General features: G+C 35.7%; 2 protein-coding genes across 2 annotated transcripts; both read left to right on the top strand.

The window, feature by feature from the left end:
* Positions 1-3,130: 3,130 nt before the first annotated feature.
* LOC115883517 lies at positions 3,131-5,528 on the top strand. Its single transcript, XM_030901886.1, has 2 exons — positions 3,131-5,408; positions 5,460-5,528. The coding sequence occupies exons 1-2, from the start codon at positions 3,645-3,647 to the stop codon at positions 5,526-5,528; spliced, it is 1,833 nt and encodes a 610-aa protein (XP_030757746.1). The 5' UTR covers positions 3,131-3,644.
* A 12,590-nt stretch (positions 5,529-18,118) lies between these two features.
* LOC115883496 lies at positions 18,119-25,286 on the top strand. Its single transcript, XM_030901865.1, has 2 exons — positions 18,119-18,214; positions 22,800-25,286. Exon 2 carries the CDS (start codon positions 23,394-23,396, stop codon positions 24,687-24,689), a length of 1,296 nt encoding a protein of 431 aa, XP_030757725.1. The 5' UTR covers positions 18,119-18,214; positions 22,800-23,393; the 3' UTR covers positions 24,690-25,286.
* The last annotated feature ends 2,127 nt before the right edge of the window (positions 25,287-27,413 follow it).

Genomic DNA, 27,413 nt, shown 5'->3' with positions numbered 1-27,413 from the left:
GCTGCTTCCATCGGGTCGTAAATACGCCTTGCTGCAGGCAGGCATCGTACATGCTTATAAACCAGGGTTTCTTAAAGTGTGGTCCACGGGCCCCTTAAGGGTCCACAGCATGTGTATCAGGGGTCCGCATTACGCCAGTTAACTGTAAATATATTTATTAAGAAAAGAAATAGTGTAGGGCAGCAGATTCAGTAGGTATTTAATCACTAAATTCAAAAACCGCAGTGCTTTTTTATGCGGTAAAGTGCTTATTAATGGAAGTATGAAGCCAGCGAAACTATCAGAACATCTTAAAACTGTCTACCCTGGAAATGTTGACGACATTGACGATTTTCGTACTAAGAAGGCTCAGTTTGAAATATCCGGCACTTTACCTAAACTTGGATTCACCCCGACGCACAGTGTGAAATTTACGGGTTGTAGCTGGAAAAAAATATTTCAGCGACTCTTTTAATGAAATATTAGTCTTTTTCGTTTTTATATAAGAAATTTTATCAAGGCAAGGTAGACCATGCACCAAAATAATCGTAGTAGGGCATATACAGGGTCTCTCATAATGTTTGGTACATATTCTAGACTTGTTGAAATGTCGTCAAATGTTTTACAAGTTGTTGAAGAATTAATTGCTTCGCCATTTCTATTCAGCATTCAATTGGATGAAAGCACCGATATGTTAAAATATAACCTTGGTATTTTTCCGTTAAGTACAACAAGACACACATAGTATTAAAAAAGAGTTTCTTTTTTGCAATTAATTTTTGGAGACTACAAAGGTTTCAGATGTTTTTGAAATGACGAAAAGGTTTTTCAACGAACAAAATATAGACTGGAAGTAACTAAATAAATAATAATAAAAATAATAAAGTAATAAACTTGGTAGTATCTGCACCGATGGAGCTCCCGCAATGCTTGGTAATACGTCTGGTTTCGCGGCTTTGGTCAAGAAAGAGATCCCTCATGTCATAATAACTCATTGTGTCTTACATCGACATGCCTTGGCTTCACGGACTTTACCTACATTTCTGAAGGAAGTTATGTCTACATTTGTGTCAAAATAATTAACTTCATCAGAGCAAGAGCCTTAAACCACCGCCTGTTTAAAAGACTATGTCAAGAAATGGGGTCAGAACATGAAGTACTTCTTTATTACACAGAAGTTCGTTGGCTGTCAAGGGGACAGGTCTTAGAGCGATTGTTTGAGTTGAGGCAGAATACAGAATGTTACTTTTTCTAAAAGATAAAGGAAATTCACTGTTCGAATATCTTGAGAGCGAAGATTTTGTACGGGGGCTAGCGTATTAGGCAGATATATTTACTCAATTGAATGAGACTAACTTGTGTCTTCAGGGCTCTGCGGTGACCATCGTGGATGCATCGGAACGGTTGAAAGGCTCCATATGTAAACTGCAACTTTGGAAAAGGAGGGTGGAATCTGGTAACTTTGAAAATTTTCCGATGTTTGAAGAGTTAATAGCACAAGGTGACGGTAACACGATATCAAAAATGCTACCGAAGAAGGTGTCTAAGCATTTGGATACATTGTGTAATGAAGTTCATAAATTTTGGGGCTCATTTCTGGGACACCCCGTATACTGTACTTAAATAATAGGGACCTTTTCTGTAAACAAGGTTAGGCAATGTATTTTATTGTTAACTCATTATGGTAATGAACTTCATTAATGTTCTTACTGTTGAATTAAATGCGTTAGATATTTAATGACCATATTGTAATAGAGTTTTGATCGGCGTTACTCGCTATAGTTCGGTACGGCAGCCGAGAAGCTGGCCCTACCAGTACCGGTCGAGTGGAGGGGAGGGTCGTTTGAGTATACCCTGGCAGCAGGCGCCAGGTAGTCAGTGGTGTGATCGCACGTGAACAGTGAAGTTCGAGCCCGGAGTGCCCTGCCAAGTACCCTGCTGCCAGCCGCCGTTGCCGCTCTGAAGAAGGTAAGTCCAGCCGCCAAAGTGATCGAGAGTAGGTCGTTTTCTTTTTATTGTTAATACGGTTTGTTTTACTGCCTTAACGCGTTATAGAATAAGGGGAGATAGAGATAGTTAAATTCGCTCCAGGTGTCTCGTGTCCTACTGTAGAAGTAAAAATACGTGCAAGGTAGAGGCATCTTGGTCCGAAACGCGCGTACGTAAAATTTAACCAGACTTGTATCCGCTCAAGGTGTCAACTGTCCTACTATAGAAGTAAAAATACGTGCAAGGTTGAGGCATCTTGTCCGGATCCCGTGGACGCGAAGACCGATTTCTTTTGGTTAAAAGGGAGACAGATAGCGGTTAAGGTAGTACAACAAATATACGGGCGCGATTATTCTTGGAACTAAGGCAGGATCTCGTCTATCCCGCGACTGGTTCTGTAGTTCCCGTATTCTCATCAGGAGCGCCGTGGGATCTCGCCGACATCCCGAGGTGGTCCTGACCGGGCGGTGTGGACTGTGCTTATCCAGGCGACTAACCGAGACGCCGTTTCGTTCTACTGCGAACGATCCAGGGCTCGCGTGCGTACCTATCCCACAGGACTCCGTTTCGTCCTACTGCGAACGATCCAGGACTCGCGTGCGTACCTATCCCACAGGACTCCGTTTCGTCCTACTGCGAACGATCCAGGACTCGCGTGCGTACCTATCCCACAGGACTCCGTTTCGTCCTACTGCGAACGATCCAGGACTCGCGTTCGTATCTATCCCACAGGACGCCGTTTCGTTCTACTGCGAACGATCCAGGGCTCGCGTGCCTATCTATCCCACAGGACGCCGTCTCGTTCTACTGCGCACGATTCAGGGCTCGGGTGCGTAATTATCCCACAGGACGCCGTTTCGTTCTACGGCGAACGATCCAGGGCTCGCGTTTGTTTATCCCGGGACGTCTGTAACGACGTCGCCGACGTTTAGAAAGTCGGGTTATAAAATAGTATATCGCTCCGGTACGTACATGTCTGTGTTTACTAGGACGCTGGTTAGGAACTCGCGTCGTTTTATTTACTAGAACGTCATGTCAAAAACGCGCTTTGAATTCGCGTGATTAAATCGGACAGTGAGTTGCATATCGAGATTATACGGTCAAAACTCTAGAGGTGCTCGATTGTTGTTGTAAATTTCATTTTACGAGTCTTTCATTATAAATTTTCTTTCACTTTCATTACAATTTAAAGTCGTGAAACTTCCTGGGGTATTTAGCATATAGTTAATTAATTAAATAAAGCCTTAATGTTATGTTATAGTTAACTGTGTGTTTTATTTCTTTTCATTTCATCACTCCCTGGTATCTCCACTGTATAAAAGCTACCCGTATTGGCGGAACGTGGTCCTCTTCCACTATAAATAACAGAGGTGGCGCCCGAGAGATTTAAATTTCCTACTGTACGCCAGTAAGGCTATTTATTTTTCACTGAACCAAAGAAAAATAAATTGAGACTCTTACAAAATTGGCGCCCTAGCATAGGGACTTGATTGTTTTGAAGATTGAACCGTCAAAAATACCAGGAAAACCGGGTAAAGCTAGTAAAAGCAGGAAAGCTATTGAAACAGTGTGAGGGGAGGTGAAAAGAAAATAACAACCGTCGAGCATAAGTACCTCTAGAGACAAGTAAAGTCTCAGTGTTTCTGAGTTAAAAGACTAGTGAAATCTAGAGCGATATGGAAACTGAGGAAGATTTTTTGTCGATCGGTGCTTCCGTCGAAGGTAACGACGCCGTACCGTCGCTGTCACATACAGGTTTGAACCTGGCGCCGTCTGGCACGAGTGCTGAAGCTGATTTCAGGACAGGGTGGATTTATTCCCTGAAGAAGTCTGAACTAGCTGCACAACTGTTGCGTTTTGGATTGGATAGTACCGGGACTGTTGAAGAAATGCGAAGAAGAATAGTGAGATTCATTAGAGAAGGACAGGCGAGTCCACAGCCTGTCACACAGCCTTTTGGATTTCCTGGAAATAGTGCTGTTGTGCCGACAGTCAGCTCTACAGCCACCCTGACCACTACGACAGTGACAACTACAGTGACAGCAACCTCGAGTGGATACATTGCTGGACGTGTAGTGCCTTCTCCGGTGGTCTATACTTCTACTTCACAGCCTGTCCCTCTGCCGATAAATCCAGGTATGTCAAATAGTTTTAATACTAATCCTATACAAGTTTACAAATGGGGGGTGACATTTAATGGTCGCTCGGACCCTGTAACATTCTTAGAGAGACTGGAAGAAATTTGTATAGCACAGAATATACATCCGGATCGTTTATTGCCACATTTGCCAGAAGTTTTGCAAGGAGAAGCTGCGCTCTGGTACCGCAATAACCGAGTAAATTACAGGACCTGGGAAGAATTTACTGGAGAATTTAAAATTTTTTATTATCCAGTAAATTATGAGGTGGACCTAGAGGCGAAGATAAGTCGTCGAGTGCAAAGACATAACGAGTCTGTCACGGCGTACATCACTGATCTTCAAACGTTGATCCGCAGACATGGCAGCATCTCTCTGAATCAAGAATTGCAGTGGTTGTACAGAAATTTGTTACCTGAATTTCGTCAGTATGTCCGAAGAGGAGATTTTCACGATATTTCATCGTTCTCAAGAATAACCAAGGAGTTTGAACTGCTTAATCAGGAACTGCAGCGATCGTCCCGTACTTATGCACCGTCCGATGTCGAAGCCCGACCGAATAATACGCCTCGGCGAGACAGGCTGGAAAATGAGCATGCTGGAGCCAGGAGCAACCTGATGGTTATCCAGAGCCAATCGCCGTCTCAGAGTAAACAGAGACATGTGTCTGTTACTCCCCGTGTTTCAAGATATCCGTATAGAGCGCCGAACTCTGCAAAACAGACTTCAGAAGCAATCTGTTGGAGATGTGGACAGACAGGACACTTCCGCAGACAGTGCACATCCGAGCCCAAAATCTTTTGTTCCCGATGCAAAAAGACAGGTGTTCTTTCTAGGAATTGTCCATGTGTGAGCCCAAGAAAGCGGGAACCAAACCGCACAGAAATATCCCAGGAACAACATTATTCACCAACGGAGATTGTTGAAGAATTACCACAAATCATACGTCAAGAAATTCGTCCTGTTGTGAAGATTCGCTACCGGAACACCGACTATTTGGCACTCCTGGATACTGGAGCTGCCCATTCCTATATTGGAAAGAAATTGACAGAACAGTGCCAAACTTCCAAGGCAATTCCTGTCAAACCCACGGTAAAAGGAGCGAGACTTGCTAATGGTGCCACGGAGTCCATTAGCACAGCATTTAGGATGAAAATCCAAGTAGGAGAGCAGTCTCTGAATGAGGTTTTCCACAGTCTAAAAGACTTAGTTTCGGATATGATTATTGGTATGGATATTCTGGGCAAACATGACTTCCAGATTGATTTACGAACCCGACAGATCCGATTGAATGCTAAGTTGGTGAGTGCAGAATCGGTGGTTTCGTCTTGTAATGTCATGTCAAGTTTAAAGATCCGAAGCTCCGCCGAAGGTTTACAAGTAAACCCGAAGAAAAATGTTGAACAAACACCGAGAAGTTGAGGAAAGGCCAATGTCAAGCCTCCGTTTCTAAAGGCAGTCGCCTTCCGATAAAAACGAGTCTACAGAGTCCTGTAGAAGAGTTCCGCAGACGTCAAACTAACAAGTTTTCTGACTCCAAAGATGTATTGCTTAAAAACTCTGATCGAGTTCCAGTGGAGAAGAATGTTTGTTGGCGATGTGGAAACCCCGGACACCTACGTGGTGTATGTCAAAGAAGATTTCTTTTGTTCTGTTCCAGATGTGGAACGCTCGGCGTGCGATCACAGGATTGCAAATGTAGATGTATACCATCCCGTTCAAATCACTCCGAATCCTGGGCTGATGGATGTTGGTTAAGAGGAGGATCAACAGTCATCTAAACAGTATCTAAAAAAAAAGAAAAAAACCCTTCCCGACTGATGAAGTTGTAGAACTGATTTTACTTTGAATTTTTCAGACTAGAACGACTCATGACTCATGAGTCACTGCCAGGAACTATCTGCAGGCCACACTGACGCTAACCAACTCCCCCACATTCCAATGTGTCTGGAAGCCAGTCTAGGCGGAGACAGCAACAACTTGCCAGGGAAGAAGTGGAGAGGTGACACGCAGAAAAGCCCGATGTCCTGGCCTGTCTGAAAACCAACGCCGGACGTCCAGCAACAGGAGTCTGTCGTCACAATGTCCTCAGTCTACAAGTCATCAGATTCTAAGTTTACATTTCTTGTTTACTTTCTCTAAGGTGTACGGGTCTCCATGACTGAGCCATTTGCAGGACCATTCAACACCGTTGGACCAGGAGGGACTCACCGAAGCCTTAAACACCGTTGGACCAAGAGGGACTCACCGAAGCTCTCAACGCCGCTGGACAACGAGGGACTCACCGAAGCTCTCAACGCCGCTGGACAACGAGGGACTCACCGAAGCTCTCAACGCCGCTGGACAACTCACCGAAGCCGCAAACACCGATGGAGCAAGCTCGACACGTCGAAGCTCTACACACCGCCGAAGAAAGATCTTCAAGTTGAAGAAGACCGAAGATATTGCGTAATTTAGTTGTTTTGCATTTTGAAAATAAACATTTCATTTTGCGGTCGTTTTATTTTAGTAACTTAATCATGATTACGATACAAAAGTTTAGATTAAGACTTGACAAATAAACATTTGAGTTTATGGTTGTTTTCTTTTAGTTGTAAGCATAATCAAAGTGATACCAGGTCCCAGATATATCAAGGTTTTAGATTAAGTTTGCCCCGTAACCATTCGAATTTGTTGTTATTTTGTTAGATGAAATCTTGCCCAGGAAATATCCGAATTTATTGTTGTTTTATTAGATTAAGTTTGGCTCAATAAACATTCGAATTTGTTGTTGTTTTATTAGACTTTAAGAGATATACTGGGCGTTAGCTTAAGTTTTGGTCAAACAAAAGCTGTTTTAACAGGAAGTTTCATTTCAGCATAGCTGACAAAAATATATGTTCATATATTTTTAACCGAAGTAGGGGGAGTGTAATGAAGTTCATAAATTTTGGGACTCATTTCTGGGACACCCCGTATACTGTACTTAAATAATAGGGACCTTTTCTGTAAACAAGGTTAGGCAATGTATTTTATTGTTAACTCATTATGGTAATGAACTTCATTAGTGTTCTTACTGTTGACTTAAGTATGTTAGATATTTGATGACCATATTGTAATAGAGTTTTGATCGGCGTTACTCGCTATAGTTCGGTACGGCAGCCGAGAAGCTGGCCCTACCAGTACCGGTCGAGTGGAGGGGAGGGTCGTTTGAGTATACCCTGGCAGCGAGAGCGCCAGGTAGTTAGTTGTGTGGTCGCACGTGAACAGTGAAGTTCGAGTCCGGAGTGCCCTGCCAAGTACCCTGCTGCCAGCCGCCGTTGCCGCTCTGTAGAAGGTAAGTCCAGCCGCCAAAGTGATCGAGAGTAGGTCGTTTTCTTTTTATTGTTAATACGGTTTGTTTTACTGCCTTAACGCGTTATAGAATAAGGGAGATAGAGATAGTTAAATTCGCTCCAGGTGTCTACTGTCCTACTATAGAAGTAAAAATACGTGCAAGGTAGAGGCATCTTGGTCCGAAACGCGCGTACGTAAAATTTAACCAGACTTGATCCGCTCAAGGTGTCAACTGTCCTACTATAGAAGTAAAAATACGTGCAAGGTTGAGGCATCTTGTCCGGATCCTTGGACGCGAAGACCGATTTCTTTTGGTTAAAAGGGAGACAGATAGCGGTTAAGGTAGTACAACAAATATACGGGCGCGATTATTCTTGGAACTAAGGCAGGATCTCGTCTATCCCGCGACTGGTTCTGTAGTTCCCGTATTCTCATCAGGAGCGCCGTGGGATCTCGCCGACATCCCGAGGTGGTCCTGACCGGGCGGTGTGGACTGTGCTTATCCAGGCGACTAACCGAGACGCCGTTTCGTTCTACTGCGAACGATCCAGGGCTCGCGTGCGTACCTATCCCACAGGACTCCGTTTCGTCCTACTGCGAACGATCCAGGACTCGCGTGCGTACCTATCCCACAGGACTCCGTTTCGTCCTACTGCGAACGATCCAGGACTCGCGTGCGTACCTATCCCACAGGACTCCGTTTCGTCCTACTGCGAACGATCCAGGACTCGCGTGCGTATCTATCCCACAGGACGCCGTTTCGTTCTACTGCGCACGATCCAGGGCTCGCGTGCCTATCTATCCCACAGGACGCCGTCTCGTTCTACTGCGCACGATTCAGGGCTCGGGTGCGTAATTATCCCACAGGACGCCGTTTCGTTCTACGGCGAACGATCCAGGGCTCGCGTTTGTTTATCCCGGGACGTCTGTAACGACGTCGCCGACGTTTAGAAAGTCGGGTTATAAAATAGTATATCGCTCCGGTACGTACATGTCTGTGTTTACTAGGACGCTGGTTAGGAACTCGCGTCGTTTTATTTACTAGGACGTCATGTCAAAACCGCGCTTTGAATTCGCGTGATTAAATCGGACAGCGAGTTGCATATCGAGATTATACGGTCAAAACTCTAGAGGTGCTCGATTGTTGTTGTAAATTTTATTTTACGAGTCTTTCATTATAAATTTTCTTTCACTTTCATTACAATTTAAAGTCGTGAAACTTCCTGGGGTATTTAGCATATAGTTAATTAATTAAATAAAGCCTTAATGTTATGTTATAGTTAACTGTGTGTTTTATTTCTTTTCATTTCATCACTCCCTGGTATCTCCACTGTATAAAAGCTACCCGTATTGGCGGAACGTGGTCCTCTTCCACTATAAATAACAGAGGTGGCGCCCGAGAGATTTAAATTTCCTACTGTACGCCAGTAAGGCTATTTATTTTTCACTGAACCAAAGAAAAATAAATTGAGACTCTTACAATTGCAAGAATTGCTTAAAATCGCTTGAAAATGAAACGTGGGTGCGGGGTCCATTTATAATCGACACGGATAATATCAGCGATGAAGATCTCACTAAAGATGACTTTATTGACATGAGATCAAAAGAAGTTTTAAAAGCCGAATTTTATGCAAAAGATCTTGGCGAGTTTTGTGTTCTGTAAGTCAAGCTTACCCTCATCTTGCCAAGCGAGCTATGTTCGCTCTGATACGTTCTCGGTTCTGGTCTCAATAAAACCAAAAAGTCGTAACCGATTGAACGGCGAGCCTTGTCGAAGATAACCACAATTTAACGATCTCATTGAGGCTAAACAGCAGCATCCTTCTCACTAATTTACTAGTGTACGTTTAATAAATCTACTAATAAACGTTTTCTTTTTAAGGTTTCTTTTTTATTTTTCTCTATTATTTCTGATAGGGATCCGCGGAATTGTACAAATTGCGAAAGTGGTCCGGGACTGCAAAAAGTTTAAGAAACCCTGTTATAAACATATCCGGACTCGCGGCAATTGCACTTTTGAGTGCGATGTTGGGTATGCCGCTTGGTGCATCGCTGAGAGATGGTGCAGGGCTGAGCATCAACTCATATAAAACCGCGGTAGTGTCTTTCACCAAAAAGCGAAGTTTGAAAAACACTTTTGGTGAGAGAATGAAAAATGAAATATTGCCATGACAGGAAGTAAAATATCTGTGAATGTGTTGGTGTCCTCCAACGGTCTAAGACACTCGAAAAAGTTCTTCAGAACTTACGACCGAGAGAAATCAAAGGTTTTCCTTGAGTTAAGTAAAAACAATCTTCGGATTATCACGGGGTTTGTTGGTTATAAACAGGACACTGTCTCCTCAACGAACACCTCAGTAGGCTGAAGCTGAGAAACAATGGCGAATTCAGATTTTGTGGGGAAAATGGGGAAACACCAGAACACCTTATCACTGAGTGCGCCGAGACGACGACCATTCGTGCCATGAACTTTGGTACGGCTGATGTCGAGGATGAAGAGCTGGCCTCTGTGGGACCGTCTCAGATACTGGCTTTTGTTAAAGCACTGAGACTGTATGATGAGTTATAACTCGTTATAACACAAGGGGATCACACAATAGATCTGTAAAGTCGCTTAATTAACTCCCCTCCTAAGCATTCTACATTCTACATGCTGCTTGGTCCTGGTGCCTTGCCATTCTGCAACCTAGTACAGGCCTTCGTGAGCTTTTCTATGATCACTCCGGGGATATCCACTCCATCCTCTGAGTGGTATTCGGGGAGTTCTGTTTTTTTCCGGGAATAGGTGTACCACTATTCTGTGCAGCATGCCGGGATAAGTTGGTGTTGTTGAGAGTAGGCTTCTAATCCTATGCATGACCGTTTTATACGGTCTGCCGGATAAAACTGCGGATAAATTCTCGAAACCCGTAGAGTTAAAAGAAATAGACGCTCATCGAAAAACAGGAAAACGGATGTTCATGAGAAAATGCAGTTATAAATTTAAATAACTTAAATAGTTAATTTTTAAAATAGTTTCTTACGCCTTGGCATCTTTTAGCAAATATAATTAGTTGAGTTATTCGTTATAAAAATAATACCTAAATTATGTTTTTTAGGACTCATCTACTATTTCGGACTCGGCTAACGCCTCGTCCGCAAACAGTAATAATTCGTCCTAAAAAACATCATTTTAGGTACTAGTTACATAAATAGCTATTATAATCTGATAATTTAAGCTATAATAAGATCTATTACGACAACAGTAGGTAATCAACTTCCATTAATTTGTCGTTATTTTCTAATAAATTTTGTTATTTGCTTTTATATGTACACGATGAACATTTTGATTTCAGATTTCGTCTGAATAATATACTTCAGATCTGCTAACTTTTAATAAAGTATCCAATTACTGTCACATTTGTCAAAAAGTGTCTGAAGTCTGCTAGAAAGGTATATTGATTTTTTGAATAATATTTGTAAGCTAACAAAGTTCAACAATTTTAATTTTAAATAATTAATTCCAAGAAACATCTATAAATTAAATGTACTATGTATTATGTATATCCGATTTTTATAGCGTTCTCCATCTGTTGTCCCAATTAGTGATGGGGATTCTTTTTAATGATTCGAATCACACGATTCAATTTCTCATATTGAATCGACCCCTACAATTCGTTCATTTGAACAAGCCATATGCACAATTTACCTTTCATAAAAACAAGAATCGTAACAACCAAACCACTACCGGCAATAATTTGTTCTTTCTGTTGTTTTTCAACACTTTATGGCACTGGCGTAATTGGATTGATTATTTTACCAATACTATTAAATTATCAATCCAATTCATATATACTATTTTTAGTATATTTTAATTCCGATTTAATAATCATATAATAAATAATTTCTAATACCGTATGAAAAAATGGCGTCCAGTTGGCTTGGAAATGAACATCGATGATATTCCCCATATGATTTTAAAATGACAGCAATCTTCATTTCATAACCATCGCTGACGACGTTTTTTTATCATACTGCGCAGAGGACAACAATATTTATTTGGAGTTACATAAAAACGCGATTTCGTCTTCGTACGGACATTTAATGGTTTATAGTTGGTAAATATTATTTTAACAAAAATATTAACGTGAATATTAATTAAATGCATTACAGATACTCCCGTAAGCACACCATATAAATAAGTTTTTTTCTTCTAAATAAATTTCTTATCGTTTGCATTTTATGCCCATGATGTTTGTTTAGGGCTTTTGTTCAAGTCTAAATATTGGTGCCCGAATCTTTATACAGGGTGTTTCAAAACAAATGCGAAAAACTTTAGGGGGTGATTCCTTGTTCAAAATAAAGGGTAGTTTGCTTTATAAACGTTGGGTAAAAAGTCAACCATTAGGGAGATATCGCGGTACAAAGATGGCGGAAAAATAATGTTTTTATTTTTTATCTTGAAAACGAAAAGAGATAGACTAATGAAATTTTATGGAGGCATTACTGTTATGAAAACACACTTTCAGGTAATTTTTTTACTTTTTTAAAATGAGTGGAAGGGGTTGAAATAAACTACCCCTATCATTCTTGTTAACGAAATTTAAAGAAAAATCTTATCAAACACATGCAAATGCTTTAATTTGGATAGCTTAGTTTGTTTAGAAACTTTTTTACCTCTTGTGTTTTTTTGATAAAACTCACCCATTGGAAATTAAAAAATAAAATGTAAAGCATTACATGTCAGGACAAAAAACATTTTTAGATTAAGAATCTAGTGATAATAACGATAATAACAATCATCTAGATAATAACGTATTGCAGTAGAGTAATGTCAAATAAAATAATATTAGGAACATCCTAAAAAGTAACAGCGGCCGACTAGATTTTTTCCTAAAAAATTACAGCAGCCCACTAGATTCTTTATCAGAAAATGTTTTTGTCCTGACATGTAATGCTTTACATTTTATTTTTTTATTTCAAATCGGTGAGTTTTATCAAAAAATACAAGAGATAAAAAAGTTTCTAAACAAACTAAACTATCCAAATTAATTTTTTGCATGTGTTTGATAAGATTTTTCTTTAAATTTCGTTAACAAGAATGATAGGGTAGTTTATTTCAACCCCTTCCACTCATTTTAAAAAAAGTGAAAAATTACCAGAAAGTGTGTTTTCATAACAGTAATGCTTCCATAAAATTTTATTAGTCTATCTCTTTTCGTTTTCAAGATAAAAAATAAAAACATTATTTTTCCGCCATCATTGTACCGCAATATCTCCCTAATGGTTGACCTTTGACCCAACGTTTATGAAGCAAACTACCCTTTATTTTGAACAAGGAATCACCCCCTGAAGTTTTTCGCATTTGTTTTGAAACACCCTGTATACCTATATCACCGCCGCGCGCCGCGCCGTCACAGTTAGCCTGGGCCAAGATGCCAAGAAAAAAAATATATAAACTTTGAGTATTTTATTTTTTAAATGCCGATGCCACTGGCTTCAAAAAAATATAAAAATTAAAATCGCCGACGTACAATTGGGGTCTCTTCACAAATTTAAAAAAAGCTTTTTCAACCAAAGTAAAAAGCACGCAGAAAGTTTTGTTAATAATAAATAACCACCATCATCACCAAAAGGTATGCTTACTGTTGCCCCCCTCCCTGTTTCTAAATCCAGGAGGTTGGGTTTCTGCACAAATTTAAATAAAAATAGACTTTAATCCAATGGAAAAAGCAAAAAAATATTTTTTTTAATATTTTAGTGATAAAATTTTACTTTATGATCATAAGTATAAGGGTATTAGTAAACAAGTAAAACAACAAACCAACAATTAAGGAAGTACAATTAATAACTTTAACACACACTTAATTTAGACTAAAAAGGAAGAAAACAATTAGGTACTAACTATAAGTAAATAAATAAATTTTAAACATGGTTACTGTTGTAGGAAGCAACACTCCTAAGGAGATTTTTTTGATAGTTTTTTGTGATCTCGGATTTAAATTAAAGTTTTTGAGAACAACTTAAAAGAATGATGCACCTGCTCTGAGGCTTGCTCAGAGTAAAAGCCCAATGCTTTCTGTGAAATACTAAGAAAATCCACTATATGGTGAACAACAGCGTGAATTTTTGGAGTAAAACTGATTTTCGTATCTTTTATTTTGTCGAAAAATTTCTGTATATAGACTTCGTAATTGGTATCAATATATTTTCCAAAACAGCTGGCTACCACATTATTGAAGGCACAAAATACCTCTATGTATTTGTTGTCTAAAAAAATAAGCAAAGGGCTTAGTATCCAAATAACAATAATAAAATAAAGTTTTGATACAAAGTAAGTTAATTAGAGTCATACCAGGATCTAGTGCTTTAAGGACGTCAACTTTTTAAGCAAGTTTCTGACATTATTTCCATTAAATTTGCTGTAATGGTCTAATTGTATCCCAGAACTTTTTAGCCAGCTTTCAGCAATATCCGGAAAGTCCTTTTTTAGAGAATCGTATATTTTTTGTACAACTCCCATCAACAAAATGTAACTCCGGCGGTGGAATATAGTTGATAATTGGAAGATCGTCATCACCAGTTATTAAAGGAATGTTGACGCAATTCTCTAAAAATTTTAATTAAAATTTACAAAAAATAAAAAAATAACTATTAAAAAAGTCAATAAATTAAACTTAGCAGTACACTTACTGTACTTTTTTGTTTCCTTTAAATTTCCACCTGTCTCCTCGTTCCATAAGGTACGCCATTTGGAAATATCTTTTATGGATCTTAGTTCTCCTCTTGACTGTAAATTTTTTGAGTTAACATCATACCAGGCACATGGATGGCATGATGTTGAACATTGAAGGCCCAATATAATCATTATCAACTTTAGATCTGCGGCAAATGTGTGCGGCCCCGTGACAATCCGAAGACTGTTTTTACTTAAATCAAGGAAAACCTTTGATTTTTCTCGGTCGTAAGTTCTGAGGAACTTTTTCGAGTGCAAAAAAATGTCTATACCTATGTGGCGGATTCATCTATCCAAAAAAATCCTTTATGGGTTTTTCGCCACTGCACTGCAAGAAAAATCTACAAAATAAAATAGTTATTTTTGGTAAACACTTCTGCGTTAAACCTGAACGGACGCTGCTTGTCAGAAGTTGTGTTTACAGTTATAAAAATTTGCCTAACAAAGAAAAAAATGCTTAACGTTTCGGAAAGTTTTCTCTTTCCGTCGTCGGAAGCAAAAAAATATAAAGAATCAAGAAAAAAACTATTTAAAATATTTAAATTGAACTATTCGAGAACACTTTACTTTTTAAAACCGATACGTCTACAAGAAATCGTTGACGTTCTGTTAAAATGACATTATATTATTATTATTCTTTTATTTTGTAGATTTTTCTTGCAGTGCAGTGGCGAAAAACCCATAAAGGATTTTTTTTCGGGTGTCTTAGACCGTTGGAGGACACCCATTCCAAGTTACGGATGGAGTCTTCCAGATTCTTCAGTTTCGCTTTCAATTGGTTCCCGTTTGGAAAACAAAACGGTTCTGGTCCAGTTAGTGGAGTGTTCGCTTCTTTCCTAGCTAGATCATTTATTTGCTTTTTCATTACCTTTTATCCCTTGGTGAACAGGCACCCAGAGTAGGAGGACTTTATTTTCTTTGCCTAATTTGTTGAGCTTCTCTAGGCATTCTTTGACCAACTTTGAATTGATGGTTACTAAGTTGATCGCGTTAAGTGCTGCTTGGCTACCTGCGCCGACAACGACAGTACTGGCGTTGGCTGGTGTCATGCCTATTGTACACCAGGTAGAGGAAAGATGCGACACCTACAGGCTGGGCAAGGAACATAGGTTGCAAGTAAGAGAAAACATCGTGATGAAATGGCAGGAGGATTGGCAGAGATATGATGGCTGGGCAAAGCAATTTATTGAAAATGTGGCGAAGTGGCACAAGAATGGATGGGTGGAGGTAGATCACTTTCTTACTAAAGCTATCACAGGTCATGGGTGTTTTGGCACATACCTGAAAAGGATGGGCAAAAGAGATAGCGACCGCTGTGTGTACTGCCAGGAGCAGGATACTCCTGCGCACACTCTATTCGAGTGTGGAAGATGGAGGAAGTTTAGGGACGTGGCAGAGGCAAGGTGCGGCACCAAGGTCACGCTGGAAAACGTCGGGGCACTTATGGGTGAAGACCAAGAGAAGAGCATAGCGGTTGCGGAAATGCTGAGGGTTATTATGAAAACCACATTTCAGGAAGAGTTGGCGCAAGGATTAATACATAGGGTGCACACATAAGACAACCCTCTGTCTTTAAGTAATGCCCCGGGCGGTTCCGAGACGGAGACTGAGGTTTGACAAAGACGGGTTTTTAGTGTGTAGGCCCTCTAGGTAGAGTAGAGAGGGAGATCCCCATTATACTCAGTTAATTTCTCGGTGTAGAGTTGCCATTCGCCGCTGGGTTTGGCTCTGTTGAAGAGTCGTTGGACCTCCGATCTAAGATTGGCCAGCTTTTTGTTCCACCAGGGCTTGTACTTTTTTGTATGCCCTTACTTGTGGGGCAACTAGATTCATATGCATCCAATATTGCGCCACTGACTTCCCTTGCGTACCATTCTAGATACAGGTGGTTCCTAGCCCTACCTGCATCTATTTGGTCCAGGTTGTCTACGAGATTGGTGTGGTATAGTTCCCAATCGGTTTTTCTTGGATTCCCCTTCGAATTTCAGTTTGGAGTATGATTCCTCCTAATTTGAACTCGATTATTCTGTGATCTGATAGGGAAGATTCCGTTGAGACCCTCCAATCTTTCACGTAACTAGTTATACTGGCACTCCCGATTGTTAAATCTAATACACACAACACAACGCTTTATTGTACAAAAAGCCAAAACAGCTTCATCGACAAAGCAAAACAAAAAAAATAGAAGAACAAATACTTCCACCCGCGTTTTTGTCACAAACGTGGGGGTGTTCCCTATATTGAGAACTTCAAGATTGTATGCTAAGAGGAATTCTAGTAAACACTCACCACTAGTGTTAGTATTAGTGCTTCCCCATACCTCATTGTGCGTATTGGAGTCACATCCCAATAGCAGAGGTAGTCGCCGCTGGCTGCAGAATCGCGCGAGCTCCTCTACTTCCGGAGGCGGGTTCTGCACATCACCCGGAAAGTATGCAGAAGCAATCACGATATTTTTGCTACAATCCTCGATATTAAGTTGAACCATGATTGGAACAAGATCTCGGGTTGTAAATTCTGAAACACATGTGTAGTTATTGTTGTTTCATATAAGAATACAGGCTCGTAGAAATTCCCGCCTGTTATCATATATTATACTGGAATTTTTACAAATTTTTACACGATACAATTCTTTCTTTTTCAATTCGTTCTTATGAGTCTTTTACGGCTCATCGTTCAAATTTTAAGGATTCGTGCTGGCCACGATTCGATTGAACGAACCGTATTGTAAGCAATAAATCAATTATAACGACTCTTTGAACGAACGAGCCGTAGGAACGAATGATCACATTGTGATACGATTCAATTCTCACGACTCTTTCTTACAACTCGTTCGTTTAAATTTTAGAGATCCGTGCTGGCCAATTCAATTGAACGAACCGTATTCTAGGCATTGAATCGAATCTGACGATTCATTTTTAGTACTCGTTCAAATGAAAGATTCGTTCAATCTTTGCCCACCTCTAGTCCCAATCTCCTGGTTGTAAATTCCTTTTAGACATGACTCAGCCGATTCCTTTAATTTCGGTCGGCCTCTTTTACGTCTCTTTGTAGGTATCCACTGCATCACTTGTTTTGAAATTCTCTCGTCATCCATTCGTTGTAATAGAAGCGTATCACTGCAGTTGTTTCTCTTGTATTGCAGTTGTTTTTCTTGCATAAAATGTGTCTCTAAAATAACCAACTCTTTTGATTTTGTGGAGCAAATTTATTTGAATTTTGCTCAGAGTACGAGTACATGGAAAATACTTGAAAAGAGATGTTCAAAACCTAGATCTAGATAAAGAACATTAAAAAGATTAAACCCTACACATTTTTTATACATATAGATACTTTGCTCTGTTAGCTTTAAAGATCTTATTATTATAAAATATATATATACATATATATGTATATATATGTTATATCCATATTTAACCTTCAAATGACCTTATTTACTCTTTATACTTATTTATTGTTATTCATTGTTTATTCCAAAGTTAAACGTATAAGTTCGTTCTAATATAACTCATAAACAATCATATTATGTTTCTTGAGAATCTTTCCAACTACGATGTTCCCATGGTCTCTTCAGTAAACAAGTCGCAGTTCCATGATGGGAAGCGAAGACTCAGCAACTTTAAGAATATTTAAGCCGATCTCTTTCCCAGGAGAAAAAACTCTCGAACGCAACTCGTATCCGTGTCGTATCGAAGTTCATATAATAATTTTGTATCTTTATTAAAACTTAATAAAGTGTTTTGAAGTATTTTAATGTTTTTTTAAAATAATAAAAGTGAAAGATAAAATCTAACAATTGGCGCAGTCGGTAGGATATTCACAAAACGTCGGTAGAACACGAGTATTCTAACTACCAACGGTGGATTCCAATCCTTCAAGCGAAAGAACTTACGAAAAATCAAGAAAGAAAATTAAGAAAAATCAAGAAAGAAAATTAAGAAAAATCAAGAAAGAAGACAAAAATATATCTGGCGTCCCTCACTCATAGGCAGATCTACGGATTAGGAACACCTAGTGAAACCCCTGGTAGAAAACTCCTTTGAGAACAAGACAAAAGCATGGTTTTTGGAAAATTAGTGTAAGTACACAACGAATCATTACGTTTTATTTTAGTGTTATTTTTTTTTGAAAAAAAAATTATTTTGAAAAAGAATTTATTTAAACGTTTATAAAATAAAAAAAAATAAGATATTTTCTTATACGATTATTTAACAAAGGGTTATTTTAATTTAACCTCGTTATTCTCTTAACTAAGTTAACTAAGTTAATTAAGTTTAAATAAATCGATTATTCTGCTAGTCGATTACTTAAAATAATTTAAAATAAAATAAAATAAAATAAAAAATAAAATATTTTTTTTAGTTATTACCATTTACTAAAAATAAAAATAAAAATGTCTGAATCAGAAATGAATAATGAACCAGAGATAGAACCATATAAACTATCTGAAATATTTTCAATAATACCAGAGTTTGACGGAGATCAAATCTTTTTACAAACATTTCTAAATGCATGTGATTGTGCTTTTGGCATGTCAACCGGTAACCAAAAACTCTTATTAGTTATTCACATTAAAAATAAACTAAGAGGTAGAGCAGCCCAATTAATAAATTCTAGAAATCCATCTTCGTATTTTGAAATAAAACAACTTTTAAATTCTCATTTTGGTGATACTAGAGATTTATCATCATTAATTCAAGACCTACAAAGAGTTAAACAACTACCAAATGAATCGCCTTTAATATTTTTAATGCAAAAATGCATGCAAATATTCAAAAATCCAGTTTAACAAATAATGAAAAACAAGCACAAATTTGTTTAATCGAATCTATGGCATTAAACACATTATTAACAGGATTAGACCCACGTATAGGACATATTATTCGTGCTAGTAATCCAAAAGACATTATCGAAGCTCAAATTCGTATTCGAAGAGAGTTACAACTTTCTTATTTTGAAAATCAGAAACAAAATAAATTGAATACAGTTAGATTTCCACAAAATCAACCTATTAAAAGACCAAATTTGTCACCACCAAAGTGTACATCTTGTGGACGTTTAGGACATCTATCCAGAGACGATTTATGTCGTGCAAGACAAATGAATAATAATAATTATACTCATTTTAACCCACAAAATACCAACAATTTTCAAAGACAACCTCAACATTTTACACAAAGTCAAAATGTTAATCAAAGACCATATTTTCAACAAAATAATTCAAACAATCAACAACGCCCTTCAGTAATTCAACAACGCCCTTCAGTAATTCAAAGAAATCCTAATTTTAATAATAATAATCACAGAGCACATTTTATAAATCAAGATTATTCAACTTATGATTATTCAAATGAATATTCAAACAATTATTCTGATAATTACTCAAATAATTATTCTGAAAATTATTCTGATAATTTTTCAAATGATTACTTTTATGATAATTCTCCAAATTCTCAAGATTATTCAAATTATTACTCTGAGCAAGAATATGATGACTATCAAAACTACGATAATGCTCAACAGCAAAATTTTCATTTGCGTTCCGACCAAAACCATCCTCCGGATACACAGAAAACGGACACAAACGAAATTCAAACGAATTTTCAAACTTTGAATTTAAACCATACGAATCAATCCCAAGAACAGAAATTTACTTAAAACCTTTTTTCACTGTAGACATTAAAAGTTTATACTACATTAATGACATAACAAACACATACAAAATATTAATTGATACAGGTGCAGGAATTTCAATTTTTAAAGAAAACACAGTTAAAAAATATCCACAAAGAATACCAGAAAATATTTCAATTCAAGGAATTACTAACGAGAAATTATTAATAACTCAGTCTACTTTAATTCCTTTTAAAACAAATGATCCTCACAAAGTTTTTATTTACAACTTAGATATAGACTTTGACGGAATCTTAGGATCAGATTTCCTTGAACATTATCAATGCACAGTTGATTTAAAAAATAGAAAATTGATAACAAATTTTAAAACGGTGCCTTTATTTAAAATTGAAGATACACTGAGAGAACAAAATTTAAATTCTGAACAAATTAAAAATGAAATAAATATTAATGGAAGAACAGAACAAATTTTTAAATTAAAATGTAATTTACAAAATACTGATGCAATTTTATCTAAACAAGACAAAGAAAAAGTTTATATTCCAAATGCGTTAGTTCATGTTAATGAACATGGAGAATTTTTGACATCAATAATTAATTGTAATGCTATTCCAAAATCAATTAATTTTTCCGATATTCAAATTGAACCTTACATTTCACAAACAATTTTAAATTATCAAACAAATAATAATTATCAAACAAATAATTATTTTCCAAATTCAAATCAAACTGATAGAATTCAAACAATAAAATCACAACTTAGGACTGATCATTTAAATGATGAAGAAAAAGAACTTATAACTAATTTATGTCTCGAATTTCAAGATATTTTCTATTTAGAAAATGATGTCTTAACTTTTACAAATGAAATTAAACACTCAATTGATACAAACAATGCTAAACCAATATACACTAAATCTTACAGATACCCACAAATACACAAAGAAGAAGTTAGAACACAAATCAGTAACATGTTAAAGCAACGTATTATTCGTCCTTCAATTTCTCCTTGGTCCTCTCCAGTTTGGATTGTTCCAAAAAAATTAGATGCTTCTAAAAAACAGAAATGGCGTATTGTTATTGATTATAGGAAGTTAAATGAACTTACAATCGATGATAAGTACCCCTTACCTAATATTTCCGATATTTTAGATCAGTTAGGTAAATGTGAATATTTCTCAACACTTGACCTTGCTTCAGGATTTCATCAAATTGAAATCAATCCTTCAGATATTTCCAAAACGGCTTTTTCTGTAGAAAATGGTCATTACGAGTTTGTCAGAATGCCATTCGGACTTAAAAATGCCCCTTCGACTTTTCAACGAGTCATGGACAATATTTTATTAGGAATTCAAAATGAAAGATGTTTAGTTTACATGGATGATATAATAATTTATTCTCCAACTATTCATGAACACATTTCCAGACTTAAAGAAGTTTTTCAAAGATTACAAAAGGCAAATCTTAAAATACAACCAGATAAATGTGAATTTCTTAAAAAAGAAGTTGCATACTTAGGACATTTAATAACTCCAGAAGGTGTTAAACCCAATCCAGAAAAAGTTTCATGTATTCAAAATTTTCCACAACCCAAAAATCCGAAAGAAATAAAATCTTTCTTAGGCTTAGCTGGATATTACCGTCGATTTATCTCAAACTTTGCAAAATTATCAAAGCCTTTAACAAGACTTTTGCAAAAAGATGTTCCATTTATTTTTAATCAGGATTGTCTAGATTCTTTTGAAGAATTAAAGAATTCTTTGACTTCAAATCCTATTCTGATATATCCAAATTTTGAAGAACCTTTCCTATTAACAACAGATGCTAGTGCTTTTGCTATAGGAGCCGTTCTTTCACAAGGACACATAGGAAAAGATTTACCTATTGCTTTTGCTTCTAGAACCCTTTGCGGCGCTGAAACAAAATATTCCACTATAGAGCGTGAACTTTTGGCAATCGTATGGGCAGTTAAACATTTTCGTCCATATCTTTTTGGTCGTAAATTTACTTTAATAACAGATCATCGCCCTTTAACATGGTTATTTTCTATTAAAGACCCTGGCAGCAGATTAGCTCGTTGGCGTTTAAAACTCGAAGAATATGATTACAAAATTATTCATAAATCTGGAAAAGCAAATAAAAATGCAGATGCTTTATCTAGAATTAAAATCAATCATTTCAAAAAATGCGCACAATTTATTTCAAAAACAAATTTTCCTATTTTTGCCTCAAACGAAAATACACCTGATAGTGAACATGAAAATGAAAATGAAGAAATTGAAAATGAAGATTCTGATAATGATATTGATATCGATGATAGAATTAAAAATGAATATAATAAATTTGTCACTTTATATGACTCTCAATCATTGATTGATTATTCAAAAATAAATATTACCAATAATCAATTATTAGATAAACAACATAAAAATATAATTACATTCTTTTGGAAAATAAAATACAAGAATTTCATCATAAAATAATTGACGACATATTAGAAGAAAATCCAGACTTTCATTTAAAAAGAATAAATATTTTTAATAGTAAAACTGTTAAAAACAGGAAATACTATATAATCCCTCTCGATTTTGATCCAACTACAGTAGTTTCTCTTTTATTTTATATTTTATATAAAGAACAAAATGAATTTAACTTAGCAGAAACGTACTACGTTGAAAATCAAATAGAACTTCCAATATTAAAAATATTTTCTTATATTTTCGCAGATTTCACGAAAGAAATTAAATTAACAATTTGTCAAGATATTGTTAGAACTCCAGTAGATGATGAAAAACCTCAAATACTAGATTATTATCGTAATCACAAGATAAATTTTCACAGAGTAAGAATCAAAACATATTTAACGAACATTTTGAAAAAGAAATTTTTTTAAAAATTTTGCCGGTTTAATAGAATTACCCTGAGACTCAAACATCTAAAATTAATTTTGTTTTGAAAAAAAAAATGGTTTAATTAAATTGGTTTTAATTTAATCGTGATATGGTTAATCACGAATAATTTCTTTTCAGATTTATTGGATTACTACTATCCATAGTATACTCCCAGTATGTTATTACACCAATCAACAATACAGTCGGAGTGTACCTACATGAAGACGGACAAATAAAAGTATCCAATGATAAATGGACACTATTAGTTTATAAAGATTTAGAATTAATTAAAAATACTATTTTAAATAATGATAAAATATTAGATAATATTTTAAACACTTTAGAAGAAGATGCACCACGAATGATAGCTTTTAAATCAGAAGTTAAAACGCATATAAGTCTTTTATTACAAATATCAAGATCAATTAATACAAAATATAATGAAATAATACGCGATACGAATAAGTATATTTATAGAGAAAAGCGTGGTATATTTAATGGCATTGGGACAGTATGGAAATCAATAACCGGTAATTTAGATGCTTCTGATGGTGAATATTATAATGATTGTATAAATAAAATAACTAAAGATGAATATCAAATAGAAAACTTATTAAAAAATCAAATATCTGTAACGACATCTGTAATTAAAAGTTTAATTCTACAATTCAAAAATTACAAATCGATGAAGAGACTTTTAATAATGATATAAAAGAAATAAGAAAATCAATAATGGACATTTCAGATCAATTAAATTATTTCCAATCACAAATTGATATTTTAAATATTTGTGAATCTCTTATGGAAAGCTATACCTTTTTAGAAAATCAAATTGATGATATTATAAATTCAATAACTTTTGCAAGATTAAAAATATTGCATAGTTCTATAATTACTCCAAATGACTTGGTTGACTCGCTAAAGCATATATCTCAATCATTAAAGAGAAATAATCTTCCATTACCAATTTCTGCCACATCGATACCTCAGTATCTAGATATTATTGAATTGAAAGCTTATCAGTTAGATTCTAAAGTAGTATTTGTTCTAAATATACCTTTAGTTGAACCTGAAGAGTATACTTTATATCGAATTTATCCAATTCCTTTGTTAGATCATCGTACTGCTTTACATCATATCTTAAGTACAACTTATAAATATATTGCGCGTAGCGATGATTCATTGTTGTACATAATAATTGAAGATCCAGAAGCTTGCAAATCAACAGGCAGAAAAACAAGAATTTGTTCCAACATATTTCCATATCCAATCGATAGTGATGCTATATGTGAAGCTCAACTATTGAAGCAACAAGATCACCTGCCAAGAACCTGTCAATCTTCTTTGATCATGGCAAAAGAATATAACATAAACAAATTAAATTTAAACTTTTGGTTAATAATTATCTCAGATCCTTTACCATTAACAATTAAATGTGGAAATAGAGACATTATTACAAAAATCTTAAATAATAATACTCTTTTAAAGTTACAAAGTGAATGTATTGCTTTTGTTGGCAGTACAAGAATTCAAGGTCAAAAAGACATTAATGTTTATGATAATGTAACATACAATACTTTTCCAATTCAAATACCATATAGTTGTTGCAGTAATATTCCTGAGAAGATCAAGATTCCAAATCTGAAACCACTGAAATTGAGCAAACTGAATCTAGAAGATTTGAGTGTTGCAAATCACAAGTTAAATGAATATTCCGAACAATTGAACAATTTGATCAATGAACCTTTTGTGAAGAAACACCATGGTTGGTTTACAATTTTAACCATAATTGTAATTGTCACCTTGGTCCTGATTTACATCTTCTGCAAATGCAAATCCCGTAGAAGATCACGAATTGGAATTGCAATTTCTCATGATGACTACCCACCATCACCTCCAAGAAATCAAGTTGAATCCACTTTCTCCAAATGGAAGAAAATACTGCCTCGTAGAAGACCCAGTATCCATTTAGAAGAACCTATTGAAGAAGAATCTTTTGAACTTAATCCTAACAAGAATTCAGTCTAAAAGTTATCTCCACGCGTTAACTTTTATCTAAAAGGGGGAGTTGTTATATCCATATTTAACCTTCAAATGACCTTATTTACTCTTTATACTTATTTATTGTTATTCATTGTTTATTCCAAAGTTAAACGTATAAGTTCGTTCTAATATAACTCATAAACAATCATATTATGTTTCTTGAGAATCTTTCCAACTACGATGTTCCCATGGTCTCTTCAGTAAACAAGTCGCAGTTCCATGATGGGAAGCGAAGACTCAGCAACTTTAAGAATATTTAAGCCGATCTCTTTCCCAGGAGGAACAACTCTCGAACGCAACTCGTATCCGTGTCGTATCGAAGTTCATATAATAATTTTGTATCTTTATTAAAACTTAATAAAGTGTTTTTAAGTATTTTAATGTTTTTTTAAAATAATAAAAGTGAAAGATAAAATCTAACAATTGGCGCAGTCGGTAGGATATTCACAAAACGTCGGTAGAACACGAGTATTCTAACTACCAACGGTGGATTCCAATCCTTCAAGCGAAAGAACTTACGAAAAATCAAGAAAGAAAATTAAGAAAAATCAAGAAAGAAAATTAAGAAAAATCAAGAAAGAAGACAAAAATATATCTGGCGTCCCTCACTCATAGGCAGATCTACGGATTAGGAACACCTAGTGAAACCCCTGGTAGAAAACTCCTTTGAGAACAAGACAAAAGCATGGTTTTTGGAAAATTAGTGTAAGTACAACATTTTTCAACATTACATGCTGCCGGATTATTGTTGCTTTTGAACTGAATGAACTCGGGGGAATACCGTTATAGCCCTAAATCAAAAGTTCTGACCAACATGAAATGACGAGAATTTGGTTTGCAATGAAATTTATATTTAAAGTGGGTATTTATCAATATTTATCAATAATTTGTTTTCTAGTAAAGTAATTTTTTTAAATAAGTTGTGTTGTTAAAAATTATTTAAAATCATAACATAATATTGTACGATACACATTTATTTATAAACCATAAGAATAATATGTACACTGCATAAATTTATTGCATTTTTAGTTCTATTTTATGTTTTATAGTATATTATAGTATATATATATTCTACAGTATATATAGTATATTATAGTATATTATAGTATATTATAGTATATTATAGTACATGTATATTATAGTATATTATATGTACATCCACGTGTACAGAAAGCGTTGAACATTATATTAACATCCAATTAGAAAACCGAAGTCGGTGAAGACAAATTTATTAAAACAACATTAGAAATGTACAAAATAATATTTCTTAATATTTTTAGAAAGTACTATTTTAAATCTCTCCCAAAGGTATGAAAAACTACTTGAAAGCGTCACGAACCTTAGAAATCAATTCGATCAATTGAAAAATAAAGCTAATCTTGGAACTGACTGAATCATTACAACACGATTTAGTAGTAAAAGATAATACGATAAAAACTAAATTTTCATAAAAAAAATCAAAATGCCCTCAAAACAAACGAAGATTTTTTCGAATTAATGTGTTTTAGAAAAATTTGGATATAAGTTAATTCAACAGATTTTCTGGTTTATAGGAAGTGGAAAGTAACTTTAAAATTTTAGAGAAATCTCTCTCTCTCTCTCTCTCTCTCTCTCTGTGTGTGTACTTTCCAACTATTTCGATACAGAATTCCAATAAGAAGCAAATATGCTTCAGACACTCCGTATTCAGAACAAATATCTTGAAGACAAAATAATATTTGTATTTAATAATTTTTTTTTTACCTATTTTATGTTTTATGTTTGAAAGAATTGCGTTTCTTTTAGAATGTTTTTCTTTGTTTTTTTCATAGTGGTCCAAAAATTAAATCTTAAGCATCATCTTTTAGTGAGTGAGAGTGAGATACAGTGGGTGGTATAATAGAATAGGCGAAGGGTTCACTTAACATCAAATGGCTCGTCTGCTTGTTTCCCACATCAGTTCTTTAAAAAATAAATTTTTCTTCCACCAACCTCAAGTTCTTTGTGCGTTATATTATCACCCTGAATGAAATAAAGTAGGCCTATACATAGCATTGCTCTAGGCTTTGGGGTATCTATAATATCTAAAAAAAACAAGGGCGCAGTTATAGAAGCTCGCACAAGGCACAGAAACGGCTATTTACGGCACTGTTAAATACATAAAAATTAGAGGATATCTTCATTTTCAACCTCCTGTCCCCTGTATATAGAAAACTATAAGTGCAAAGTAAACTAAAATATATATTTTTGAAATTAACTAAAATATGAGTGGGGTTCCATTCAAAAAAGCAAGATAGCGTCGTATCTATCAAAATTGACGTTTTATCAAATTTTGAAGTAGAAAATTGGCATCCCTCGAAATTACATTATAATATCTTTTTAGTATCTGAAAATAGAAAACAAGAAAATTTTAAATTGTGTGAGACACTTAAAATGATTCTTAAAACATCCGCCACTGCAGATAACACTTAGCGCTGACAAAAATGCCTAAAAGATTTTTTTGGCCAGGTAGATATTTTTATTTCGTCAGAGTTAGAATAATATAATCCATCTATGGATTGATATATTTTTCACTATTTTCGTAAAATTACGAGGGAAAATGGAAAAACACAGTTCTCTGTATAAGAATACCCGTAACGGAAATTGTGCGACCGGTAACGAAGTTTTTATTTTTTTTTTTATTTTACGTGGTCCTACCTTTTAGCCCTCGTAATGACTTTGCAATATAAA

Source organism: Sitophilus oryzae, unplaced genomic scaffold (assembly GCF_002938485.1).
Source record: "Sitophilus oryzae breed Bouriz unplaced genomic scaffold, Soryzae_2.0 scaffold_1931_pilon_pilon, whole genome shotgun sequence".
Classification (NCBI taxonomy): Eukaryota; Metazoa; Arthropoda; class Insecta; order Coleoptera; family Curculionidae; genus Sitophilus; species Sitophilus oryzae.
The sequence above is the reverse complement of the archived record's forward strand: the minus strand, read 5'-3'. Positions and strand labels throughout refer to the sequence as shown.